The following is a 27,927-nucleotide window of genomic DNA, read 5'->3' as shown; positions in this document are numbered from 1 at the left end:
CCAAGGATCTACCTTCTTCGTTCTCTCCCTCTCTTGCTTTCCCCTGGCCAACAATCTCCCCAATAAAATGGGTTATTCACTTCATCACCATTTGCGGGAATTGCTGTGCGCAAATGGGCAGCTGCGATTGCCTTCAAATACTCGGTGATTACATTTACACTATATCCTGGAAAGCGCTTTGAAATATCTCCTGATGTGAAAGTCGCTACATCAAATTTAATCAATACTAAACTGAAGATCACGTAGGCTAGTAACAAGGGGCTTAGATCACAGTCCTGTAGTTCTGGCTCAGCTCTCAGGGCCATTCACTACTGAAGTCATAGCCCATACATCAGATAGCTCAGAGCAACATCACATTGAGGGATGAAATGATAATGATTCTTCTCCAAGGACACAAACCTGACATGGCCCCACAAGTTGTGCACCAATTGTGTCACCAATTGAACATCCTCTGGTACCATATGTGGTTGTGCAGCATGTCTCACACATTTCCAAGAAAATCAATCATGGGGTATGTTAGCTTCAGGCCAAAGAAATTATCTCAATGCCTTTTCTTTGGTTTCTGTACACTCATGAATCTTGTACACTATGCTATCCATTTTTAACTTGATCTCACTACTGGAATATAACCTGTCTCCATGAAACAGATGATTACATTGATGATTCTAGTCTAAATGATGGATAACAATGTTTCAAACACATTATTGTACTGATTCATTACAAAATCCTGTGCTGTAATGATAATTTAGAGACTGATCAATTATTGGCCAATAGATCAGTTGTGGTCTCTCACCCACAAGTCTTACTCTTAGCTGGGTCATGACAAAAGGGCCAATGGATCTGTGCTTAATTGGAAGATCAAGAAGGATCAAAGAATGAATCATCCTGAGCATTTCCCATCTAGTGCTCTAGTAACATTGCCAGAAGTGCGGACAATTACTGTTCGAGAAATGTTCTATTCTTTACACCCAGGATGCACAGGTTACATGTTATCCATTGGAGATAAAGAATACAATTCTTCTTGGAAGCAGGTAACATGACCAATCTCAGCAAGGCTGGCCAACAAACCTGCTCTGTCTGCAAAGATTCAATGAAGGATTTTAGCGGGTTCTGATTCCAAGCTGTTAAAGTCTCATCTAATTGTTTCGGGTTTAAAATCTGCAAGGCAATGTTTTAACCATTTCACAAAAGAACATTTACTAGATTCTCAGAGGCAGTTTCTAAAAGCTTACTGAAGAGAGTTTTATGACTGCACCCAGACAGAAGATTTCCACTATGGAACAAATATTTAGTTGCACTGAAAGCAAATTGAATCTTTAGGATAGAAGAAAACCAACTGAAGTTGTGTTATATGTCAAAGAAACCAAGCATTCAAGGACAATGAAAAAGCATTTTTTCAAGAATTCTTTAAATCCTTTTTCCCTTATTTTAAAAAATAGAAACATGATGCGTCCTTACTTTAAAAACACAAGCAATTGGGAGTGGCTCTGCACTGCAAGCCTCAATCACTTTTGGGGTCCAACAGTTCCCACTGCATTTCTACCTGGTTTAAGATCTTATCGAGACACTCTATGCTGCCCAGCTTTGTGCTTAGCAAATGCCACGAATGGTGACTCTATATTTCATTTTCAAGGCTTAAAATGTGAATATTTCTATGATTTTCTTTACAACACAGATTTAACTATGTTTCACAAAACCAAGGATAACCATTTTTCTATAATTCTAATTAAATTCAAAGAAGCCATCTCAGTCTGATAAAATATGAGATGAGTCCCTTTATCCCAGGAGATGTTTGCAATGCCAGCTGCATGATGGAAATTTAAATCTACTGTAATTAATCCAGTGGATCAAACATAAATCTACTGTAATTCCTTCAGAAAATTTGTTCATGCTACAATTTGACCCTTTCATGTGACGACAAATAGTTGAATATATCCACCGTTGAATGTGCATTTCAGAGCACAGAACTGACCCCAAAGTCTTTCACCGAGTATCGCAAAACCAGCTGCTTTTTGTTAAAAGGCACTCTATGTAGTAGGCTTAACAGTCTTTAGTCAACATATAAACATCAAACAGCATCTCTCTTGCATAAATAAAAAAAATAAAGAGGCATACATTCCATCGCCAAGAGAAAGCTAAAAAATAAGTTCAGTACAAAATACATTCAAGAAAGTGCATCGTCACAGCCAGTTGGCACATATTGTCTTTAGTTCAGGGCTGGCAGTCAATCTAATGATGGGCAAATTAATGGTACAATTATTTTAAGATCTTTAAACTATCAATGCTTGAAGGATTATGAATGTTTTTTCACTTTTCTTTTGTAATAATGTTACACAATGAAACCAACATTAGTCAGTCGGGGGTAGCCAGTGTTCTGCAGAATATTAAGTTTTTAGATTCTATCCAAATGAAGTCAGTTATAGATTCTGAAACTTTTCAATTAAGCTGGAAAAAAGTAAAAACTACATTACTATTGTGATGTTACAAATCTAAATATGTTGGTACAATAGAGCCTGATTAATATCAACTCTTCCTTGCAACGAAAAACTTGACCTTAGCTGGGCTTGATGCCGTAGAATTTGTACACTGAGTAGATGATGCTGCCTCACTTATCCATTTGATGATAATGACACTAGGAGTAGATTTACAAAGTGAAAGGTAGCCACTAAACTTCTAAACAGACCAATACACATTCGGAGCATTAATAAACCCAGTCTGTATCTTTACTGGCTTAATCTGCTTCGAATATTAGAGACTTGATAGTTTTTCAAGTTCTGTATATCTCTATTGTCAGATAACACAATAAGGAAGTCTCCACAATTGGGCGTGAGAGCTTAAGGGCGGGAGGGAGGGGGGTATCTCTTCAGCAGCTGCCAATGGTGGCTGACCCCGTCTCACTTAACTCTTTGGCAGATGTTTTTTCCTGCCTGTCTGATCCTTCATGGAGGCAGTCGTGTACTGTGTGGATCTCAGCCTTGGAGATTCTCAGCTTTGCAGTGATGTATTCACCAGCATCCTCGTTAAGCTACTAGCATAGCTAGACACTTCCTAGAGAATTCACAAAACAGGGAAACCTCATGGTCAGCCGGGTCCAATGTCTCAGTCACTGGCTTTGTTGAAAGCAAGGCACAAAAAAGTCAACTTACAGGTTTTCTAATTGCGCTGATGTCGCTGCCTGTATGTTGCGTACTGTGCACCATTAGGGCCATTTCCTTCATGTGGTGCATAGAGAATGACATTAGTAGCATCCTGACAACCTGGATGGTGGCCATTCTTTAGTGTGGAAAGTCAGTTAATCAGTGGCAAGTTACCATGCTTTCAGTTAGTATGGATCCACAGTAAACCCTCACTAAACGAGGCAGCACTGTATTGTACAACAACAAATTGCACTTATATAGCACCTTTCATATCAGAAGAACATCCCAAGGCATTGGTAGAGCACTATAATAGGATTCCACTGTATCGTGAAGTTGCAAAATTACAACAGTCACGGATTCTTTCCCAGCGATAGTTATATTTAACAATTTGGCTGTCGGTATTGTTTTGCCTGCCTAGACAAAGGAGGATCAATAGTGTAAAACTATGATACTACAATGAGTTGAGGAGCAGATTTGCACATGCAGTGATTTTGGTCATAATTTTAAGAAACCAAAGTTCTTTTCTAGTAGGTACTTGAGCAGTAGTTCAGATGCTGTACGTACATTTTCAAGCAATGCCGAGAGAATCCCAGTGTAAAGTCCTAAAACAGAAATAAACAGCTTGTAGTCTAATCTCAGATGATGCCAATCACTTAAGAGGCACTCTCTTTTACAGACCCAATAGTATGCAACTCAGTTAAGCAACAAATGAAATGACATTGGAATTAAATGTCATCACATTCTGAACTGAAGTAATTGCTGCTTGTAGATGGCAATATACTCGTTACTTATTTCAAATAATTAAATTATAAAAAGAGACAGTAAGTGTTTTAAAAACTCAGAAGCATGCGGAAACTAAAATCTTTTACAAAAGTGAAATAAAAATAAAACGTGTTCTCAAACTCATTATTGGTGAAGCCTACATTATAAACATCCATTTGTTTCAGTGATTCCTGATATCTGCCAATCTGAAAAAATTAGCATCAAACCATTACCTAGTTTGCCTTGATGATGCCATAAAACATTTGGCCAACAATGCACTCAGGTACGTGCAAGTTAGACACAGTTTAAGATTTAAAAAATCAAGCTTCAATATTTGGTAGAACTTCCACTTTCAGGGCATGTTTGAAAGAGAACAGCATGTCAATGCCTGGCATCCGATATCCAATCTGTCCACAGTGAACAGCAGGCAAATCTGTAACATTGCTTTTAGAGATAACTTGACTGTGTTAGTGGGTATTCTGGTCCTGTTTGAAAACTAACAATGACCTCCACAGAAAAAAAATATCTCCACTGCATCAGAATACATTGTGCAATATCTCACATGCTCATTACACTAATGGGACACTCCAATGGTTTTGGTACCCGACACCTCCTTGGCTTGTAGTTGACTCTCATACAATGTTGAAATAAAATTTGTGGTGAAGAAAATGTCGGTATAGAGAATCCTGGAACTGGCTGGGACCTCTCATTATTCACACTGTACCACAGAACTAAGACCTGAGTACTAGCACTGACACTGTGCTGATTGTTGCTGGGTCAGTGTGGCTATATAGACTGACTGGTACATGAGACGCCAGAGCCCTTTGACAGTAAAAACGCAGATTGATCTACCTCCATCAGTGAGTAATCTGAACAAACTGGTGTCTGAGCAGCTCCTCTGCTGGTGGTCTTTGCTTCGCTTCCACAAATATTTGCTTAAGAAAGTCCCTGCAGTGATCTGAAATGTGAGATGGCAGCTGGGGATTTGTAGGTTGAGTGGCAATTTTAAAAATCGCAGCCATAGCTTCAAACTCAGCCCAGGGTGGCTTCTCAGTCAGCATCTCCACCACCGTGCAGCCCAGACTCCTGCAGAGCAAACATCATGCAAGGGTTCAGAGCAATCAATTATGAACATGAACAGAACAGCGGTTAATTACAACAGAAATTGCCACATTTACAGATGGCAGCTTGATTGGAATCCACACCCACGCAAAATTTTGCAACTATTGTGCTGCAAATACTGGACATGTACTAGCCCTAATTTTATGAGGATTGTGCACCACATCACATGTAGCTGATCTACAATAGCCTATTCACAAACATTAGTGTCCATGTTGGGCTAACTATATGGATGCAATAGGTGTGCAGAAGAGCCATAATCTGGCCAGCGATGTTTGTCATCATATTTGTTGTTAGTGCTGTTTGGGCGCTGTGGGTTACAGCTGGCTGGAAGGTCACTTTAATGTCTTCCACACTCACAATGCTGGTTTTTGGGTCCCAAGTAATTTTCTGCCTTCCCCCATCACCGCAACACTGTCTCCCTCCATTACTATCTTTCCCCCAGATGCTAAGACCCTTATCCATGCCTTCATTACGTCCAGGCTTGACTATGCAAACTCCCTGCTTGCCAGACTTCCCAACTCTTCCCTCCACAAGCTGCAGATTATTTGGAACTTTGCAGCTGACAAGTTCCGCAAAGCACAAAGCTGATCATCCATATCCTCACCTGGCTTTACTGGCTCCCCATCTCCCAGAGGATTGAGTTTAAGATCCTCACCTTCACGATCTTGCTCCTCCCTACCTCTGCCAACTAAACCTTTACCAATTTGTCTGCTCTCCCCACTCGGCGGGCACTGGCCTGTTTCATGTCTCACTCCCTGCCCTCTCCACTATCAAGACCTTCCTGCTCACACGCACCTTCGGTCATCTCTCCCCCAACCCCTTACCCTTCACCTTTCTCGACTCCAAACCCCAGCTCAAGTGCAAACCCTCTCTGTCCAGCGCCTTGGAACGTCCTGACATGAAAGGCGCTATATAAATGCAAGTTGTTGCTGCTGGTGTTTAGTTATTCGAGCTGGACCGGATAGCAAAGGGGGAGTTGGAGAAGAGATGGCATTATAGTGGGAAAATAATTCCTGATGGAAAAAGGTTTTGTTTTAGTATTGTAGTCAATTTGCATTTTGCATGATGACACAATACAGTTTTTGTATGTGAATATCCGACTGTACTGGAATTTGGCTTTATGTATCTGAAAGAACAGCTGGCCTGCATTGTGATGTCCTCAGTCAGCCCGCTAGATGGCACTTTCACATCGGATTATGATGTGCCAGTGAAGCTCACTGGAGCTGGAACAGAGAACTGGAATAATAGTAAGTCCTCATTGTTTAACTGTTTCCTAGAATCACTGAAAGTTTGGCAAAACAAAAGCTAATCAGCCCATCATGTTTCTTGAGTTGCCCAGTTCACTTTAGGAATTGTTAACACTTGAAAAGCAACACAGATCACCCATTACTTTTCATTCAATGCTCCTGTATTTAGATACAAAGTGCTTTTAAACATGTGCCTCCAGCTTTTTCTGTCGCTCTACACCTGGAGTCTTAAGCGCTCCAAGATGCCACCCCATGTGAAGATCACAATATAAATGCAAGCTGTCATTGCTGACTTTATTTAGGGTCTACTTTCACATTTATATCACCAAAAATGTTCTAATACACATTTATTTTGTTTAACTTATTTTCCCAGATCCCTTACCTTTTTATGTCCCCCTGTAATGCACATAGACAAACACAGAGATCCCAGGACCTTAGTTATCCTTGGGGACATAGATCCCTGTCCAAATTGCCACTTGGTATTTAATACCATGGTCCCTTAGTCTCTTAGGTGGCACCATATTAAATGTTCTTCAAAAGTCACAGATTTGTCAGCTCCAATGGTGCAGTGAATACATTTTCAGCTTCCGGAAGGAAGATCTTAGTTTAAAAGCCATTTGTTGGTCTCAGCCGAGGTTGCATGGAGGCTAAATGAGCACGGCCTTCCCACGTTAGGGAGGGGAAAATAACAACAACCAATTACATTTGTCTAGTGTCATTTATGTCGGGAGGCTGTCCCAATACACTGGACAGTCAAAGATTTGGACCCGAGCTGGAGGTTGGGATCAAGAGGGGTGGAGGGCAGGGGTAGGAGGGTGACCAAGGCCAATGTTACTGCTGTTGATCCCAATTCAGCACATTTTCTACTGTGTGTGTGGCAACTGAGTGGGAAAAGATCAGACTCAGTTGCAATGTTCTCTACAGTTGAGTGGTCTACCAACACTCACTGCCAAGGCTGACACATGAACAAAGAGCATGTGAGCAGCTAAACCCTAGCAAGAGAAGGCTGGGGGCCGAAGTAGGTGGCATACGTACTCTAATAGGGAAAAAATAACAAAATAATTAGAAACTCTATGTTCACAAAAAGAAGTCCATACATTCAACATCCACAGCTTTTCTTTTATCCAAATTTTGAACAAGTTGGATCAGAGAAGGTAGAGGGGTAATATTATAAGGTGTTTAAGACGAAAGGGTTTCAGAGAATTATTGTGAAAATTCTTTACACTGGTATGAGATTCAAGAAGAGACAATAATTTAGGTTTGTGGCAATGGAAGTAAAAGGATTGACTTTGAAGATCATCATTTCTCAGATGGTGTACATGTGATGCTGTTAGAGCAGAGTCAATTAGAGCATTCAAAAAAGCATCAAACGCCCACCTGCTGAGGGGATCAGAGACTGTGGGGAAGCAACGGGATATTGGGATTAGGATAGAAAGCTCTTTGGAGGAGCAAACACAACATGAAAAAATAGACAAATGGGCCACAACACTTAAACTCGGTGTATAAAAGTGAAGAAAATGTTATGTTTAATAAGCATGAAGCAAGTTGAGGCAGGGCTAGAATTACTGCATTTTGTTCAAATACATTGAAGCAATTACTTGTGTTCTTACCAAACATCTGCCTTCCTCCCATAACCTTCGCCACTGATTACCTCCGGGCTCATCCAGTAAGGTGTCCCAGTGACTGATCGGATTCCTGTTCCTGACATGCATATTGTTTGCAAACGTTTGCTTGCCCCAAAGTCACCTAGTTTCACATTCCCTACTGAGTCACGCAATATATTGGCTCCTGCAATCAAAAAGAACATTTTAAAGGGATAGGGACCTCAAACTCAACTTATATCACACCCTTTCCTTGAGTACAGGCCTTGGAACGCTTTACAATGACTGAGTTGGATGACGAGTAAGGGGGTGGGGGAAGGAAAGGAAGAGGTCGATTTTTAAATCAAGATTTAAAGACAGATGAAGAAGGAGAAAGGAAGGTTATTGCTAAATTTGTTTGCTTAATGATTAGCAATATCTTTTCCTGTCTGGTTCCATGAGGCCATACTTGTCAAGAAAATTTTTTCTTCACGAAAAAAATGCCAATGGGAATACAGGATGAATGAAGACATAATATCCATTTGATGTAACACAGAATTATAACTGTTCGAATAAAACAGAGACAATGCACTTCTGTGTTTGAAAGATGCAGCCACATTCCACTCACCCTTTATATCCCGATGCACGATCATGTTACTGTGAAGGTAGCAAACGCCCTCCAAAATCTGTCGAGTATATTTCCGAGTCACGTTCTCAGTCAGTGCTCCATATGCTTTCAACTGGTCTTTCACTGAACCCTGAAAAGAATACAATATTGTCAATAGTGAAAGTAGAAAATGGAGATTGCTTGAACAGGACTAAGAAACTGTAGAATTTTACGTCCCAGAGTGCTGGGTATATAGACATCCCAAGGCGCTGGGTATACAGGGCGATGATGTTGGGAAAACATCTCAAAGGTTTCCCACAGCTAACCTGGAGCCCAAGTTGGGAGAGGAAAGAAAGATGGCCTTTAGGTAGGTCTTAAACTGCCAATTTTCTCACCATTGGTTGGGGGTGGGAGGGGGGGAAAAGAGAGAGACATGGTTCGAATTGGATACAGGTTCAGAAGCAAAAAACATTAGGGATATTGGAAAGATCTGGAATTAACACGGATGCAATGGGCTGAATGGTTTCTTTCTGTGTTGAAAATTCACCTGGTTCTATTTCTATTTCCTAAGCTCCTCTTCCATCATCCAACAATTAGTTACCTATAACATTGCATGCTGCACAGAACAAAGTGTCACACAACAAAAGCTGGTGATAATAACAGAAGATAAACATCAGTAGATTAAACATAATGGCAAAGATCAAAAAAGGAGGAAAGATTTAAAAAATAAACAATTCTCAGTGAGTTTAATCCACCATAAGGGATAGGAAAACTGAAGTGGCATTACTTTACTCTGGTCGATTACAACATCCAAATTAGTCTCTTAACTATCAGCTCCCTCCCTTGCCTCCTTCAAAGTGGGTCTCAAGATCCTTCTCTTCGACCGAGTGTTCGAAGGTGTTCTGTTCGACCCTGAGCTGTCCTTTCTTCCCCACATCCGCGCCACAACTGGCACTGCTTTCCACCACCTCCGGAACATCGCCAGACTACGGCACTGCCTCACCCCTCACACTCCTGAAACACTGGTCCACGCCTTTATCACCTCAAGGCTGGACTACGGGAACGCTCTCCTCGTCGGCCTTCCCGGCACCTCCCTCCACAAGCTGCAGGTCATTCAGAACTCTGCAGCTCGTGTACTGTCCCGCACCAGGCTTCGCGACCACATCACTCCCACCCTCGCTCGCTTCCACTGGCTTCCCATCCCCCAGAGGATCGAATTCAAGATCCTCATCCTCACCTACAAGGCCATTCACGGCCTTGCACCCTCCTACCTCTCCGACCTACTATCCCCCTACCTACCTGCCCGTACCCTCCGTTCCTCTGGCTCCGGTCTGCTCCACACACCCCGCCCCAACCGCCCTACAATCGGTGGCCGGACTTTCAGCCTCTCAGCCCCTAGGCTCTGGAACTCCATCCCCCAATGCCTTCACCGCTTCCTCCCTTTCCTCCTTCAAGGCCGGTCTCAAGACCTTTCTCTTCAACCATGCCTTCACCTCCCCTCTCGACTCTCTACCCCCTCCTCGCTCCCTCCCTCCCACCCTGACAATTTCCCCCCTCACCCTGACCATTTCCCCCCTGCTCGGGTCCCGACCCAACTGTCCAGCGCCTTGGGACGTCCTCACGACGTGAAAGGAGTTCCATAAATGCAATCTTGTTGTTGTTGTTGATTCTTCAGCCACCCTCCTTCCCTCCCTGCCAAATCCCTGACTGTCCAGCGCCTTGGGATGTCCTCCCAACGTGAAAGGCGCTATACAAATGTAATTTGTATTGTATTAAATCTCTGCATAATAGTTTCTTCTACAAAAATGTCCATCATTATGTGGTTTTATAATGTGAAGTCAATAGCACCAATTTGCATTTATTTAGTGCACTTAGTATACAGCAACATCCTGAAGCAATTTAGAGACTGTGTTGGATATCAAGCAGCGAAGAACGGGGAATGGGTAACATGAGAAGTGACACTACACACAGTCAAAGAGGACGTCAGCAAGTGTAGGGTGTAGATTTAGAAAGGATAGAACACTGAGAGGATACAGCACTGGGAATTGCTGCAGCTGATTGCACAGAGGTGGGAGGGGAGCAGACTAATGGAAAAATGGGAATTGAACCAGGAAAGTGCACAGCCAGAGAGGTGGATGAAAGAGGAGATTGGAGTAGCTGACATTGTCAAAGGCAGCACAGTGGTTGAGGAGGTATGGGGAAGCTGTTAAATCTTAAGAGCAAGAGTTCTCCATACCCTTTTAAGTACTAAAACGGACAAAATTAGTATCCTACAGAAAACAGTTCCAACAGTTGCTAACAAGCCCCACCTCTTCATTTTAATTCCTAAGGGATTATTCTTGCCTTCTTCAGAACAAAACAAGGAAAGGTAATTAAGAATTTGCTTGGGTTTGGTTACATAAACAGACTTACAAGATCAAACAAAACTAGCAATCCTGGATTATTAAAATCTTACAGTAGATAAAGCAGCAAAGTGGAATGTGATTTTTATCAATTAATAAACTGACGAGCAAACATCAAAGCTGATCCAATTAAAATACATTCAAGTTCTTTGAAAGGTTCGTTAATTTCTCAGTAATTTATGCAAAACAGTTGGTCTTGAAAAAGTGGCTGTAAGTGAATGTGCACTCATTGAAAATGAGGAGAGAAATGAAGATTGTATCAAATACCGGCCTGTATCAGGATTTGTCAATCCCACAGCAGCATCTGGGCCACAACTGCTTTGAAACTGCATTTCAATGAAATGTAATAATAAAAAAAAATACTATTTCTTCACTTACCCCAGGCATATACTCCATAAAAATTGAAAGAGTTCTCTCCGCTTTTTCCCGCAGAGAACCGTAGTATTGCACGATCCGCTGGTGGCGGAGGTTCTTCAGTAATTGGATCTCACATTCCAAAGCGCTGACCTCCTAGTGGGAGCATTAAGAAACAGTCATGCTCACGTACTCTGAACCTTGCCAGCCAGCGAGCTGTCTCACACAATTCAAAATTATGAGCCATACAGTAAAATATAAACCAACAGTTAGTCCACATTGGGATGTTACCATTTACATGATCGATGATGTCAATACTCACTCGCACAGAAACCTGTCCATCATCTGCTCTTAAAATGGCCAACTTCTCTGTCATTAGATCAGCACTAACATTATTTCCTATAACTCTATATATGTGAAGAAAGCCATGGGGTTAGCCTTGTAATACACCATCTATTCTATGCCTAGCATAGGTTAAATTGTGTATTATCATGATACACAATGACACGGACTGCATGTTAGTTACTGTTGTGAATGGTTGTGATGTGCAACCAAACTAAACTATTGTGAGGATCCCTGAGCAACCTGACATGTGCAGGAAGTTGGCTGCGAGTCTAGAAGACACTTGACTTTAAGTGAACCAGTGTCTAACACAGAGCATGTAATAAGGCTGCACTGTATGTACCAGTGTCCCATTGGGTATCAAACAATTATTAGTACAGATTTCATTCAAATAGCCATGTATATGGTCAGCTCATCCAGACTTTCCCCTGCTTTGTCCTCGTAACCATTTGACCCTATATTACTTTACCTGAGAAGTAGGTGACAGTTTATTCATCAGCAGCTAGCTGTTCATTGCTAGGATGCCCCAGAAGTGATTGCAGTAACAACTTAATAATAAATGCAGGAGGACATTCAGCCTCTCCCGCCAGAAATTTTTATCTAATTTTTCTATTTTTAAAAAAAATTCTTATATGTTCGTATAATACACATAGATGTATTTCAGCACCTTGAAAGTCCTCCTGTCATGAAAGGGCTATATATATATATACATACATATATATAGCAAATTAGTTACTGTTCTATTCAACTAATTTCATCTTTAAAATCCCAAATTATTCTGCATTGATTTTGGGAGTTACATTCTCACAACAACTTGGGTAAGATGTTAAACAGAGTTTAACCCTGACTAAGTCCATCTCGGAGGACTGTGGTTCTGAAGGAAGATGAAGGAATTGCTTACAGAGCAATGTCTGCCTGTTCAGATTCGAAAAGAGAGTTTCTCCTGATGTCCCAGCCAACAAATCCTACAAATAAAATTGCTTGCTCTATGGCTGTTTTAGGGATATTGCTATGCACAAACTGGCTGCCGCGTTTCACCCACAAAATGCAATCATTCCACTTCACAATATAGCCTGTGAAGCACTTTGAGACACTATATCTCAAAATGCTTCACAGGTGATAACGCTCTATCTGAAATGCAACGATTATAATTATTATTATTTAACTGCAATGTGAAAATAGAAGCACCACAAACTGTAGATTGTGGACACTCACTTTGCTCGTCTCTGGACTGTCCGGATCAAACTGGACTTGCTTGGCTGCAAGTTCTCTCCCTGTATCGACATCATAACAGAGGTAGACACGGCCAAAAGCTCCTTGTCCCAGCAGCTTGCCTCTCCTCCAGTTGGTGGGGGCACTTGGGGCTATAAATGAAAGAGATTACTAGAAAAAAACTTGGTACTTTTAACATTACATTTTGTTTGAAAAAACAAGTTTTGGCATTCACAAGACAAAAAACACAACATTCACTACCACTTGATGCTGTTTCCAACAGATGAGAAACGTGGTCAGTGACAATGAGTCCTCACTTAAATGAGTCCTCACACAGGTCATTATCTCCCTCCCCCATACTACAAGCGAAGTTTGCAATTGTGTCATGGGTAGCGAAAGGGTGAGCATTTCATACTCTGCAGATCATACTTGGCCTATAATAATGGTCAATGCTGTTGGGGAAAGGGGATGAAAAAGAATAAAAATCAGGTTTCAATCTGGTAGACACTCTTAACAAATGAAGTGAAAACTACCCTACATTTCATGGGAACATTCCTTTCTTGCACCACGAGTGTGTTCTCACTGTCTCCACTGCGGATCCTGCTCCTGCTGTCCCACTGCACAGCCAGACCCATGTTCTCCCCATTCACACTTAGTGACCGACTGGATGGAACAAGTGTGAACAGGTTTCCCTGTTGTCGTCGTATTCTTGGAAAGGTTCTTCGACCTATAAAGCAAATTGAACATTTATCAGAATGCATGCTGCTGTTTTAACATGGCTCATTGGAAGAACGAACACACTCAAGTGTAGCAGCGAATACAGGTTTTCAGTCAATTCTGGAACTATGGCAAAAAGTTGATACCCAATAATAATTAATTTCACGTCAAGGCATCCCAAAGCACTTCACAGGATTTACAAGAACCGGCATTATAATTAACTTAGCCAGAAATCCCCCCCTATTGGTCCTACTCGGCAGGGTTGTAATAACGCATTTGCACCGTGGACCCCATTCACCATATGTGCATATGCCTCGGCTTTAAACAACCTGCACCTAAAACTCTCCAGAATTAGGTACGCAGGGTGCATCCTTCGAGGTAGAGTGTGCATCCCAGGCACAGGGAAATTCCATGCGTATGTGGGATACATATATAGATCTCAATTTGGTTTGGATACTCTTGAAGTGTGGTGACGGGTGTCAAGACACCCAGCTGGTGGGGGAAAGAGAGAAAAGAGTTATATTTGTTAAAAAAAAGTGCCACATGAACACAACATGATCCCTTACTCGCATGCTCACCATCGCCATAATCCTTCTGATGAAGGGAAACATGATACTGGCGAGGATACGTCCCTCCTTTTCCAGCCTTATCATAAATATGGTTCTCACGATCTGTGACCAGACAGAAGAACTGTTAGCAAAATTGTAATCTTAATGCACAGATGAACAGATGTCAAACAGAAATTCCAAAACAAAGCAGTTCTTTAATGTTACAGTATACACCTGTATTCAGTCATCAAGATTTTTGATTACAAGAAGATAATGAGAAATTGAGTATTTAAGAGACAGTTATGCATCAATTAGAAGGGAGAATTATGGAAAAGGAAGTGGGACGACAAAAATTATGGAACTCCACATTAAAGTGGACAAATCACCAGGGCCTGATGACATGCATCTGAAAATGCTGAGAGACGTCAGGGAAATACTAGATTAAATAACTAAAAATGTTCAAATATCCTTCGATTCAAATGTGCAAACTCAACACCCCTGTTCAAAAAGGTCTGCTATGATAAGCCCAGCAACTACAAACCAGTCAGCCTAACACCCACTGGGTGCAAACATTTACAGGCCATAGTATAAGTTCATATTAAAATCACTTAGGAAGACACAAGTTAATTAAAGACAACCAGCATGGATAAGTTAAAAGGAGGCCTTTTTTGTGAAATAAACAAGATAATAGCTAATGGTATTGCTGTGGTGTATATGGATTTTGATAATGTGTCACATAAGACGCTTGCTTAAAAGGTGTAGGTATTAATGAATAGGTGCCAGCATGGATAGAAAGTTGGTTAAAAGATAGTAAATGGGACCAAATGCATGGCAGTTATTCAGAATGATATAAACAGTGGGATCCCTCAGGGGTCTGTGTTAGGATCATTGATTTTCTCATTTTTTATGATATGGATTACAATATGGGGCACAATTTCTATGTTTGGGGATGATACAAAATTAAGGAGTATAGCTCATGGAAGATTTAAAGCAATGTCCGGAGGTCATAGACAGACTAGTAAATTGGGTAGAGAAATTGAATGTGATGTGAAGTCATACATTCTGAGAGGAAGAATAAGGAGAGCAAGTACATGTTAAATGATACGATTTTAAAAGCAGAATAGCAAATATACTCAGGGGTTAATGTAAATTAATCTAGGAAGGTAGGAGGACAAAGGTTTTATAAATATGTTCAGACGATATAAAGCCAAAGTACTGATGTTTAACCTGTAAAAATCATTAATTAGACAAGGGCAAACTAAGTCCAAACCTACCTGAGTAAACCTGCCTGTTGTCAGGATAACTCTGTGCTCTAGACATACGAGATTTCCGATATGATGGGCTGAAAACAAAATGTATATTGGTAACATTAATCACCATTAATCATCACATTAGCCCACAAAATACACAATCACTACACTTTACAGGTATATCCTGGGAAGCGCTTAGAAGCGTTCTCTCAGCATTAAAGGTGCGATATGAAATGTAAGGATTATTAATTATTTTCTGCTCAAAATGTATAAAGCAGGGAGAGGCAAATAAACCTTTTGATTAAATAATGGAGGGGAGGAAGAAACTGAAATCCAGGCTGTCTCCAAAACACTGCTCCCTCTGGTATAACAGACTGCTCAAGAAAGGCCTTGAAGGAGGCGGGGGATGGGGCGAGTTGGAGGATTGCCCCTGAAATTTCACGCTCGCTGGTGAACTTTGAACTCTGTGGCAGTGTAGATGAACTCATAGCAGCGCCATACTCAGGTAATATACTTCAGAACATGTTCATGGCACAGTCCCGTTACAGATAAGTTTCAGTATCGCACAAAATCGATTTAACTTGGATGCACTTTGGACCCATTTCCCGCATATCAACACAGCTCGCATCCTATTGATCTGAAAGTCAGCCATTTTAGCTTCTTGGATTAAAAAAATGGACGATTTGCGGGTCATCAGGTCGCCGCCAATAACACTTCCTGCTTTGCAAATGTGCAAGAAACAGGAAATGACGTTGGCAGTGACCCAATAAACAATTTGAAAGCCGGTCTTTCTTCTTAGCACAGGAAGCAGCTTGTGCAAGGGGTGCACACTGGCTGTATACATGCACAGTCAACACTACGTTTGCTACAATGTGGAATGGGATTTCACTGATCCCAAACTCACAAAGTAGAATTCTGTATTTAGTTGACTAGTTGTCACCGCAAAGCCACAATCTGCAACTAAGTTGTCTGGCATTAAAAACTCAGGGACTTTTGACACATATTTTTCTAAAGATACCTCTCCAAACACTACCTTCAGCAGCTGCATGGTTTAGTACGGTTACAATATAGTCAGTTTGCTGCATCTGGTGGATATTAAGATTTAATAGGCCATTAGTTTTGACACTTTGCCTTTCTTCAATTTAGAATTTGCTACAATTCTATAAATTGCTGGTCTCAGCATCAGAGATAGTGCAGATACTTCGCTACTGGCAGAGAAGGAAACAGGTGAACCAATCCACATCATAGCCAGTTTGCGAGACACCCGGTTTAGGTAATGAGTGTCATTTGGTTGAGGGGAGAGTGGAACAATCAAAACTGGAACAAAAAGATACAAAATTAGAGGCAAATCTGTCAGATTATGATCGAGATCTTGTGTTTCAGGGAGCACTGCAGCAGTGCTCTCATCACTCACCTCTCTGCTCTCCTATCCAGGGATTGACAGCTGCCAGATATGGAATTGTCAACACTGCTCTGCGGTTCATATATCTGCACAAAACAATTTACACCATTATTTGATAACTCCAGCAGTATCCTAAACCCTGCTAACCTGCACCTAATACTATCCAGAATTAGGTTGCGTTCCTTAGGGAAGAGAGTGCACATTACAAACACAGGAATTTAAATGGGCAGGTGGCATGCATGGAACTCTGCTTGGTTTGGATACTCGTAAGCACGGTGATTGATTTCTGCATGTGTTAGACATGGCTGATCAAAAAAGAGAATAAATTTATTTATCTAGTAATCCCAATTGCAGGGTCAATAGGCTGACTCAGCAGCCTTTGAACTTATTGCTGCAGCTCAAAACAGAAAGGAGGGATAAGAACTAGAAGTTACCATTGAAAGGGAACCTCAAGAAAAGATGTAAAGAAAATATTGAAGAAAACTCACTCCACAACAATGAAGCAGTTGAAATGTTTACTGTGTTTGTACCCAACCACTGTACTGAGGTTGGGGAAAGGGATACATTCACATCAGTCTTTAGTAATTGACTGGAAATTAGGATAGTCAGAGCAGGAAGATTTTGTTGCTCATTTACTTTGTGCAGATTGTATGGTAGGTCCAACTATTTACTCACACATTGTTCCATACTCTCAGGGATGAACTCCCCCTCACTGTGAATACTGGTGTAAGATCCCTGTCGTGCTATCCTTTGCTGTCTCTCTGGAACATATCCCGGGGGTGGGGAGCTTCGACCTGTGTTCTGGGAGCCTGCACACAAAATATTTTAGAGATTAGCGATAATTTGTTGGATTTAGGGATGTAGGTGAGAGCAGACATATTCACACAAGGAAATCTGACATGCTTCAAAATTGTCCTAAATCCTGGAGTACTACAGCTGTGGACAGGTACATGTTCCATGAGGTCTGCCAATACACAGCCAGTCGTGTTGCAAGTCTTCAGTCCTAGAAGGTTCAGACGTGCAGCAACTGGCTTAAGTGGAAGATAATAATAATAATAATAATGATAATAATCCTTGCATTTGATGTAGCGCCTTGTCATGGTAAAACATCTTAAAGAATTTTCTGCAAAGTGCAGTGAATGTATTTGTAGGTGAACATAGCAGCTTTGCACAATGTCCCACATGCACATCTCAAAACCTCAGTAGCCGCCCCAGAGAACCACCTCTTCTATTTCATTCTTTTGATGAGATGAAAATCCTATTCAGTGATATCGATTATATCAGGTGTCCACAGATAACCACACGTTAACATTTCTAATCCAGACCTGCATTTAAGAAAACAGTTAATAATGTTTTGCTTTCACAAATTGAGAGAATGGTTTGTGGTGTCATTTTAACTACAGAGGAATTGATCATAAAAGGCAATAAGAATAAATTATTTTCCTTGGATCAATAAAGCATCAAGATTTTTTTCAAGATTGAATTGATTTAAATCTGCAGTTTTACTTCTTAGTTTGTCAGTGCAATTATTGCACATTTTCAATTTGATACGAGAAAACATTGCGGTTGAAGAATGCACACCATTCAAGAATCCAAAAGTTTGATCTTAAATTCTCATTTATTTATGGATAAATATCAGTAAATAGAAAGTTGAAAATGTGCAATATAATTAAATTAAAGCCTAGAATCTCTTTCCCACCACCCTAACTTTCACTTTCTCAGCATTCCTATACTTGCTCAGTACTAAAAGCAGTTGCAGTTGTTCTATCTGATTGGCAGGTCTCCAAACACTATTGTGAAAACAATATCTTGTTAGTAGGAAGAGGAAGTTGTGTGGATATCACAGGAAGTGGAAGGAAAAACAAGGCATTGAGCTCAGTACTATCATCCTGCTCAAATGTTATCTATCAGCATAAACATAAATGCAAGCCAGCTCACCACTGTGAGCATAAATATGCACAGAGACTCATTAAACACTGGCATTTAATTGTCGTCAATAGCTGAGCACCCGCTAGAGGGCCGACTACACTGCAGGGTTTGTGCGTATGGTTCAATCACTTCAAGTGGCAGCAAATGTCCTGTGCACAGTAACACAAATGCTTAGAGTGCAGCTTTTGGACTAACAGTTTTTAATTAAGCCACACAGCACCTTGGTACTGCTATAATTGCTCCATTGTATTACTGATCACTTTGCACAACGTTCCATCCTCATTTCTGGATCCAATAACATTAAATATACACAATGAAAAGAATTAACCTTCCTCAGTACTCTTCCTGAAGGCTACAAGTACATTCCTATTGAGAGGCATTTTGCTCAAACCAGTTCATACCTTTCCCAGAATCAGAACTACTTTGCCCTGATAATGCCCAAATTTAAACGATAATGACCACAGACAGACTCTCCCTGGTGATTGGGACAATTTTTGAGCACTGTATGAAACACCTGCATAATTGCTTAAATTTATGTTCTTTAAATAAAGTCACTAAATAACAAATTGCACGTTATAGCGTCTTTCATGGAGTAGAACATCCCTAAGGGCCTAGCAGAGACAGAGTGGCAAGCCTAAGCCAGATGGAAAGGCAGAAGGTAGGTGAAGGAACAGTCAAATAATAGATTTTATGATGGGCTTTGAAAGCAAAGAGAAAGGAAGTTAGGCCGAAGGATTTAGGGAGAGGGTTTCAGAGAGTGGCTCGGAATCTGGTACACAGGGCATTGGAGAAGACAAGTGTGGAGTAATGAAGAATTTGGATTTCGGTTGCACTGGGGGTCAGGTAGGGGATCACATTCAACTTGGTAAGTAGACTTTATCTACTAAGATTAAAAGATTAGGTCAAGCAAAATGCTGAGCTCCGTGAACTGCAGTAAACATTAGGTTTGAATGGTAAACCCTCAGCAATCCCTTTTACACTAAAAGGTACGATCACAATTTTTCCCCGTCAATGCCAAGACAAAAAACGGAATCAAAACTCAAGTAGCTGGTTTATTTTCAGGACACAAGAGGCTTGGAAGAACAGCCACATATCCATTTGATCTCATCCTTTCCGAATGTTCACTCTACAGTCTTCCAATTACAGCATCAGGAGGAGTTTGTTCAATTAGTCCAGTATCCTGGACACAACACTGTATTCCCAAATGTCTGATCAACAGTAAGTTACGGCTTCAATTTACATTCAGTTTAAAACTGGTACTTACCGACCGAGAGGTGTCTTCCTCGTGACTCTGCTGGCTGGTAGACAGTGCTGAGAATGTCTCCAACTGACTGGGAAGCCTTAATGCGGACCTGCTTTGGAACAGTTGCTGAAGAGACAGGCAATGTCTAGGAGTAAAAAGAAGAAATTAGATATACAGGTGTCCAGTGTTCAGGAATTCTAGTCAACTAAGGGAACACCCAACAATTTAATATCTTGATCAGAACTACAACAACAAGATTCCATTTATTGAGCGCCTTTCACATCGGGAGGACGTCCCAAGGCGCTGTACAGTTGGGTCAGGACCCGAGCAAGGGGGAAATGGTTAGGGTGAGGAGAGGGAATGGAGGGAGCGAGGAGGGGGTAGAGATTCGAGAGGGGAGCTAAAGGCACGGTCAAAGAGAATAAACAAGAGAGCTCGAGGAGAAGTAGGAGCACAAATTGCAGGCAAATCATACTCTGGAATAGTACATTTACTAGTAGCCAATTTCAAAGCACCATTGACAAGAGGAGATAGTGACTGGCCACAGATGGTGCTATATTCTGGTAGCAACTCCAGCTAGTGCAAACATGGGGGTCACAGAATTTTGCTTTTCCTTAAATAACTTGTGAAAAGGGAAAGACAAGCATATATAACCAGAACATCTCAATGTTTTCTCATTAATTCAAAGGGCTCTGTATTCATTTAATGAATAAATGGGAGTAAAAGCAGGTACCAGCTGGAAAGATTTTTCCACATCACCTCCTGAGAAAGCAGCTGTGGGTTAGTTCTGCCAGTGTACAACATTCACATCTTCTCTCTCCCCCATCCCCATAATGAAGCACAAAGAGATATATAGTGGACATTTATCACACCAAGCTAAGATGGGTTAATGAGACTTATAAAAAGATGTGCTTTGTGAAAATAAAATGTGTTCTGTATTACTCCAGCACATTCCATGTAGCTTGGCACCTGCAATGGTTTCCTAATTTTATTTTAGGAGTCAAGCACTCTAAAGACAAACTGTTCACCTTAGGGGCTGAGGAATGTTAACACTTACTTGATTTCTATCCTGAGCAACAAGCAAAATTTTCAGACTCTTCATGTTAAAGCTTCGATCAAGAAGGTCAACAGCTTTGTCAAGGTCATCCTGTGATCTTAAAGGAATTAATAACTGGGAGAAAGAGAGGAGACAATCAAAGCAATCAATTGTGTACAAACATGAAGAAATCAAGAAATAGGCAAGTTTGAGAGCAGGAAACAGATTATGAGGGAGAGTGCACAGAGAGAAAGAAATTGTGAGCGTAAGAGAGAAAGAGAATGCAACAGATGGAAAGAGTGTGTAAGGGAGCTAGAAAGAGAAGCTGTGAGGGAAGGTGACCAGTTGTCAAGGAGCATGACAATCAGCGCCATCTTCTTTAAGGCTACATTTCAGTCCATATTCTCCACACATCCAACTCAGGTTTATTGCTTGCTCCTCAATTCATTATGTCTTTGTCTCTAGAACTCTCTTCCAAACCACTTTGCTGCTATCTCTTTCCTGCCTTCTAAAAACTCCTAAAATCATATCAACAAATTTAAAAGCTCTTATTTCTCCACTTGGTATGTACCATTAAATTCGACAAGCAATTTGTAATATTTTATATGAAAGTTGCTATATAAATGCAACTTCGGAAGCAAATACTAAACCAAATACGTTAATATGTGTAAATGCCACAGTGACCACAAGTGGGGAAAATTCAGCATTTAACGATGAACAAGATTTAATCCAAGAGTAAGTGTTCATAGAATCATACAGCACAGAAGGACGCCATTCGGCCCATCGTGCCTCTGCCGGCTCTTTGAAAACAGCTATCCAAATCAATCCCACTCCCCCGTCCTCTCCCCACAGCCATGCTAACTTGTCCTCCCCAAATAATTATCTACTGGGATAATGGAATCTCAAAGAGCCCAGTTCAACACTGTGGTTGCAACACTTGCTGTTACTGTGGCAGGCTCTTAAACAGAAGATTAAAGCACATCCATGAGATATAATGTCAGATTCACTGCAACCTTGCTTGAGGATACAATAACTAGATAAATGCACACCTTTAAGCTGAGGACACGTAATCACGCACAATATTTTTTATGCAATCATGGCAATTGTGTGGAAAATTGCAGAACCAAATAAAGCTGATTACCTCATTATTTGTGTAGTTTAAATCCATTTGCTGCCCAAACGCTGTCTTGACTTTCTGGTGCAGTTCTTCATATTTGACTGGACGGCTGAACTGTATTATTCTGACATGGAACAAAAAACATCATGTTGTTCAACATTCAGTGCGAGAAACATTAACTAGGTGCCCTTAATGGCATGTAAAGCCTCAGTATAGAACAACATTGAATATAGAGATTCCTATGATACGACCTTCAGCTGATTGTTTTGAATACAGAAATCCTCATTTAGTATGTGGAGTTTCATGACAATAAAATGTAACTGGTTTGCAGGACTGGGTTTCAATCCTCTTTCATGCATGGCATCAAACACCGGCCGGCACAGGAAGGAAAAGATGCAAATAATTTTAAATAAGTGTGCACATGTGTGAGTGAAACAACTCAGAAACTATTCTTGCATTTTTTTTCTTGTAATTCCTTTGCAACACGTGTTGCTTTGTAGAGATTGATTAACTGATCTAGTTATTTAACAGTCTATAATTGTACACAAAGTCTCAATCGGGGCCTTTCAGTAGGGCATGCTTCACACAAACTCGGAAGCCCTATGTGGGGCCCTCTGCTGATCAATGCTGTTCTTTGTTTTAAAATTCATTTTGTTTTTATTCTGTTCTCGGCCCAATTCCTTCCATCCACCTTACATTTCTGAGGTTAAATACTGGCAACATGAAACAAACCACAATGCCCTTTCCAAACGTATCACAATCAGGATTATCTACTACAGTATCTCAACATATACAAGCTCTATTCAGTTGATCAGAGTAAAGGAGTCACCATATAATTTATTACTTTTAAAAGACTTTAATCAGTGTTGCTGTCTTACAGCTTTTCAGATAGCAAAACTCACACATTCTTTTCATTGTACAAAATGTTCCTATTGAATTATAAAGGATGATTAGGCACAGCACTGGAATACCAGTCTTTGAATAATTTATACATTTTGAACTCCTGTTCCTACGTTCCTCATCCTCAGCTCAGTCATTAAATTGATATCCCATTTAAGCACTCCGAGACGCTACCCTGCGTGGAGGGCGCTATATAAGTGTAAGTTGTTGTTAAGTGCTCCAAGACATTACTTGTGTGAAGGTGCTGTACAAATACAAGTTATTATTGTTTGAGTCCATTGGGGTAAACAGTTGTACTGGTGCTAGTGTATGTGGCTCACCTCATGAACTAACTGGAGTCGAGCCTGAGTTTTATATATTGTTATTTGCATTAAATATGTACATAAAGAGAATTATTGTTGAGGCTCTTAACACATTGGTAGCATCTAAAATTGACATTGCGAGAAATTTACGTACCTTCTTTCACCACTATGTTCAAACTTTATTCGAATGTCATTCTGCAACAAAATAATAGTTTTGCATTAATGCAGATTCTAATAAGACTGCTTTTTGAAGTCATGTCAATCTAGAATACAAAGTAGGCCACTTTATTGCCTCCTCTTACCCGTTTATTGCTGTGGATGCTGGCTTTGCTTTTCACGCTATCATAACCACTTGTTCGATTCCTTCGGCCCATCTGCAAAGCAACCAGATCCTTCATAATGGACTTTAGAGCCTCCTGTTCATCTAAAAGAATAAGAAAATATTTATAAGAAATATAAGAAAAATATAAGAAAAATCAGAGTACAAACTGTGAATACAACTTTGTAAAACAACTGTTGCACTCTGTCTGGGGTACAACGTACTTTCATAATTTATACACAAATATAAATTTAGCAGAACAAACAAATGTGCCTAAGTATATAAATCAATATATACAACACCAAGTTGCACTTATATAGCGCTCTCCATGTAGAGTAGCGTTTCAGAGCACTTAACAGTAGTGGAGCCTGACTCCGAGCCGGGGTGGGGAGGTGACCGTAAGCACAGTTGAAAGGTTTTCAGGCAGGACTTGAGAAAGGGGAGAGAGGGGGCAAAGTGGAGGGATTGAGAGAGTGTTCCACAGTCTTGGAGCATAGTGGCTGAAAGCCCAATCTCCAATGTTGGAGTGGAGGGTGCAACGCGGACAAGTAAGAGGCCGGTGCCAATTGAGCGGAGGTACCAGGTGGTGGATTGGGCAGTGAGGAGGTCAGAGAGATAGGGAGGAGCAAGGGAGTGAATGGATTGGAACACGAGTGTGAGGATCTTGGAAGTTGATCCATTCGGTGATGGGGAGCCAGTGGAGCCTGGGCTGGAACTGGTGAATTTGGTCCGGGTAAGTACATGGGCAGCGGAGTTCTGAATGAGCTGGATTTTTGAATAGTGGAGCTGGAGTGCGGAGTGCGTTGGAGTAACCCAGGCGGGAGGTGACAAACACATGCACGAGGGTTTCGGCTGCATTTGGGGTAAGGTACGGTCGGAGGTAGGCAATGTGGTGGTGGTGGAGGAAAGCGGTCTTGGTCAGGGACCAGGTGGGGGAGGAAGGACAGCTGGGGGTCGAACTGGACGCCTAGATTGCGCATTGGTTTGGTGAATCTGAGCGAGAGCCCAGGGAGGATGAGGAGTTGGGATCCGCAGGAGTGAAGACTTTGATGGGAGCCATAAGGGTATGATTTCCATTGTCCACATTCAGTTGCAGGAAGTTTACACTCATCCAGGCCCTGATGACTGCCAGACAAACTGGTAGAACATCGGTGGACCTGGAGTCGATGCTGGATGAGGCAAAGTAGATTTGTGTGTCATCGGCATAATATATTTAAATACAAATTTATATATTATATACATTTTTTTAAAAAAGCAGTTTTACAGTCGCTACACAATCATGGTTTAGAGAAGCTCTGACCTGCATACACCCCATTCTATCACCTGCTGACTCCGGCCTCCTCCCTGTCCCTCGACCCCACTGCTCCACTATTGGTGGCCGTGCTTACAGCCTCTATGCCCTGAAACTTGGGAGCTCTCTCCCTCAATCTGTCAAGTTTGCCCCATCCTTCTCTTTTTCCAGATCATATCTGAAGACCTTCCTCTTCGATCATACTACAGTCACCTCTTCCCTCGCCCTGACTCAGTGTCAGGCTCCGCCACTATTAAGCACTCCGAGACACTACCTTGTGTGAAGAGTACCATATAAATGCAAGTTGTTGGTAGGGCCCGTCTACCTTGTCACGTGGATATTAAAAACCCACGGCACTATTCGAAAAGAGAAGGGAGTTTCTTCTGGTGTCCTGGCCATCAATCCCCCAAATAATATTGGTCATTGACTTCATGGCTGTTTGTAGACATTGAACCTTGCCTCTCACCTTCACGCACTCTTAGCTAGACTGTTCATTTCCTACAGGCTTAACTGCATCATAATTTGCCATCTCCTCCCCCTAACTTGGTATCATCAGCAAATTATATACAACAGCTGCCTAACCATAACCCTTTCAATAGTCTATCAGTTGGAAAGAGACACATTTCAAAGAGCCAAAATGCTGAATGGGGTTAACCCAAACAGCCCAGTGGAGAATTAACACTTACCCATATTTGTAGCAAGCATTGCAAACTCAGTTAAAGTCTGCAAAGAACTTCCTCTGTTCAGTAAGTCTTTACAGAAACTGTAAAATAGGCAATACACTTTTAAAAGTTCAGTAATCACACATTTTAATAACAGTTGGTTTCAATTTATTAATAAAGAAGATATGGCAATTCATACATGCAAGCAGAGATAACCCCCAAAAGAGCTAAATGGAGATGATGTGTTTTGGCAAGTTTATCAATCCAAATTACATCAGCAATAAAGGTGATTTGACTTCAATCCGACTGCTTCCAGTCACAAAACACTTACCCATCATGGATATTACCTACCCGCTATCATCTCTGAAAAATATTGCAGAGGTTACACCTTGAATCCAATCTTATAAACCAAAAATCCCAGAATATTCAATTCCCTCATCTCTATTATTTGACCCTCCAAACAATTTTCCAGCCAGATGTATTACAGTTTTCTTTTCTGGTCCTCAACATTCCTAGGAACAATTCCTGGATTTTGATCTTGGCCTGAGCCTCTTTAGATTAAATACTGTTGTATGATTGTTAGCAGGTCTTTGGTATCTCTCCAAAGTGTCTCTGCTTCGTGTTACATCCGGTTTTGGACCATCCACTTTAGGAATGATGTCAGAGCCAGGGAAAGGTTTCAGAGGAGGTATACTAGGATGATACCAGGGATGAGGTGGAAATCAAGAGGTCACTGGTTCAAATCCAGATACCCCCTACACAGCAGAATAGGTTTAATGTCCTCCGTCACAGAATCATTGAATATGATAGCACAGAAAGAGGCCATTCGGCCCATTGTGCCTGTGGTGGCTCTTTGGAAGAGCTACCGAATCAATCCCACTCCTCTGCACGTTCCCCATATCCTTGCAAATTTTTTCTTTTCAATACCTGTCCAATTCCCTTTTGAAAGTTGTTATTGAATCTGTTTCCACCACCCTTTCAGCAGTGCATTCCAGCCAGAAACAACTCTCTGTGCAAAAATAAATTCTCATCTCCTCTCTGGTCCTTTTGCCAATTATTTTAAATTCATGTCCCCTGTCCTGGCCAATATTCCTTCCTTCAACATGTATATATATAGCCCCTTCACAAGGGGCAATGTCTCAGAGCGCTTAAGTGACACTGAGCCAGGGGAGGGAGTAAGTGCCTGTAAGCATGATTGAAGGGGAAGGTCTTCAATCGTAATCTGAAAGAGGGGAAGGAGGGAGCAAGGTGGAGGGATTGAGGGAGAGAGTTCCAAAGTTTTGGGGCAGCATTTCCAAAGCTTTCCTAACCCACAGTAATCAAAACAAATTTGAATTAATTGTTTTGGGAATATTGCTGGTGCAGCTTGCCTGTCATATTTCCTCCTTTATCACTATTGATAGTGTATTAATGTAACAGACCTCCCCCTTCAGGCAGTCACACATTGGCTCCTTTCAGGCTGTTATACCCCTGCCCCCTAATATCCAACACGCAACTGCTTGTCGGCCTCCCCAACTCCTCCCTCCACAGGCTGCAGATCATCCAAAACTCTGCAGCCCATATCCTCACCCGGACCAGGTATCGCGACCCTATCACCCCCATCCTCACCCGACTCCACTGGCTCCCATCACACGGAGGATACAGTTCAAGATCCTGGTCCTCACTTCAAAGTCCTCCATGGTCTTGCTCCCCCCTACCACCATTGTTGGACGGGCCTTCAGCTAATCTGCCCCCACCTTCTGGAACACCATCCTGCAGTCCCTCAGCCTCGCCCCCTCCCTTGCCTCCTTCAAGACCCGTCTCAGCCCCACGTCTTTGACTGCGCCTTCAATCACTGTCCTTCCCCCGTGCCCTCCACCCTTCCTGATCCTGACCCCCAGCTCGGGTCTGAAATATCCTCTTGATGTCAAAAATAATGTGGTCACTCAAATCCATGGCTGTTTGTGGGAAACTGCTGTGCGCAAAGGGCTGTTGTGTTTCGCCCCATAAAATAACAAAATCAATCCAACTTTGGCACTCTCACCCCCAGTCCCTGCACCTCGCCCCCTCCTGACCCTCTTTTTAGATAATGCCCTAAGACCTTCCTCTTCCACCGTGATTCCTGCCCCCCCCCCGCCCCGGAGTCAGGCTCCGCCACTGTAGAGTCGTTGTTTACAGTGAATCCTGTGAAGCGCTTTGAGACACGGCAGCGGCAGGAACACTCGCCAGGACAGGGATGATGACGAAGATTCCCGCCCCCCCCGACAATGGCCGCTCAGTAGCCGGGGGCGGGGGCGGGGCCGGCGCTGCTCGCGGTGTCACGTGTACCTGTCCCGGGGCGGCACCTGCCCGTGAGGTGTTTGCGGCTCCGGCTGCTCCCGGCCCCGCGGGCCCTGCTCTCCCGGGCCCTCAGCCCAGACTGTCCCGAGCCGCCGCCGCCGCCATTGTGGCTGGGGTTGTTGGGGCC

The 27,927-nt window shown here is 41.9% G+C and overlaps 1 protein-coding gene across 3 annotated transcripts; it reads right to left on the bottom strand.

The window, feature by feature from the left end:
• Positions 1 to 73: 73 nt before the first annotated feature.
• map3k3 (mitogen-activated protein kinase kinase kinase 3) lies at positions 74 to 27,881 on the bottom strand. Of its 3 annotated transcripts, none has more exons than XM_007907336.2 (18): positions 27,789 to 27,881; positions 25,506 to 25,582; positions 23,512 to 23,633; positions 23,364 to 23,404; positions 22,032 to 22,131; positions 20,912 to 21,025; positions 19,876 to 19,999; positions 17,358 to 17,491; positions 16,695 to 16,768; positions 15,305 to 15,372; positions 14,061 to 14,153; positions 13,304 to 13,492; positions 12,769 to 12,917; positions 11,236 to 11,367; positions 8,477 to 8,606; positions 7,879 to 8,056; positions 4,752 to 4,985; positions 74 to 3,048 (listed from the first exon to the last, which is right to left on the bottom strand). In XM_007907336.2, exons 2-17 carry the CDS (start codon positions 25,522 to 25,524, stop codon positions 4,757 to 4,759), a joined length of 1,896 nt encoding a protein of 631 aa, XP_007905527.1. In that variant the 5' UTR covers positions 25,525 to 25,582; positions 27,789 to 27,881; the 3' UTR covers positions 74 to 3,048; positions 4,752 to 4,756. The 3 variants fall into 3 exon arrangements, with proteins under 3 accessions (XP_007905527.1, XP_007905526.1, XP_007905525.1); XM_007907335.2 differs by lacking the exon at positions 74 to 3,048 and adding an exon at positions 3,725 to 3,739; XM_007907334.2 differs by lacking the exon at positions 74 to 3,048 and having other exon boundaries at positions 3,989 to 4,985.
• Between the last annotated feature and the right edge of the window lie 46 nt (positions 27,882 to 27,927).

The sequence above is a fragment of the Callorhinchus milii genome, unplaced genomic scaffold (assembly GCF_018977255.1).
Source record: "Callorhinchus milii isolate IMCB2004 unplaced genomic scaffold, IMCB_Cmil_1.0 Scaffold23, whole genome shotgun sequence".
Taxonomy (NCBI): domain Eukaryota; kingdom Metazoa; phylum Chordata; class Chondrichthyes; order Chimaeriformes; family Callorhinchidae; genus Callorhinchus; species Callorhinchus milii.
Note: the sequence above shows the minus strand (reverse complement) of the source record. Positions and strands in the feature narration are given on the sequence as shown.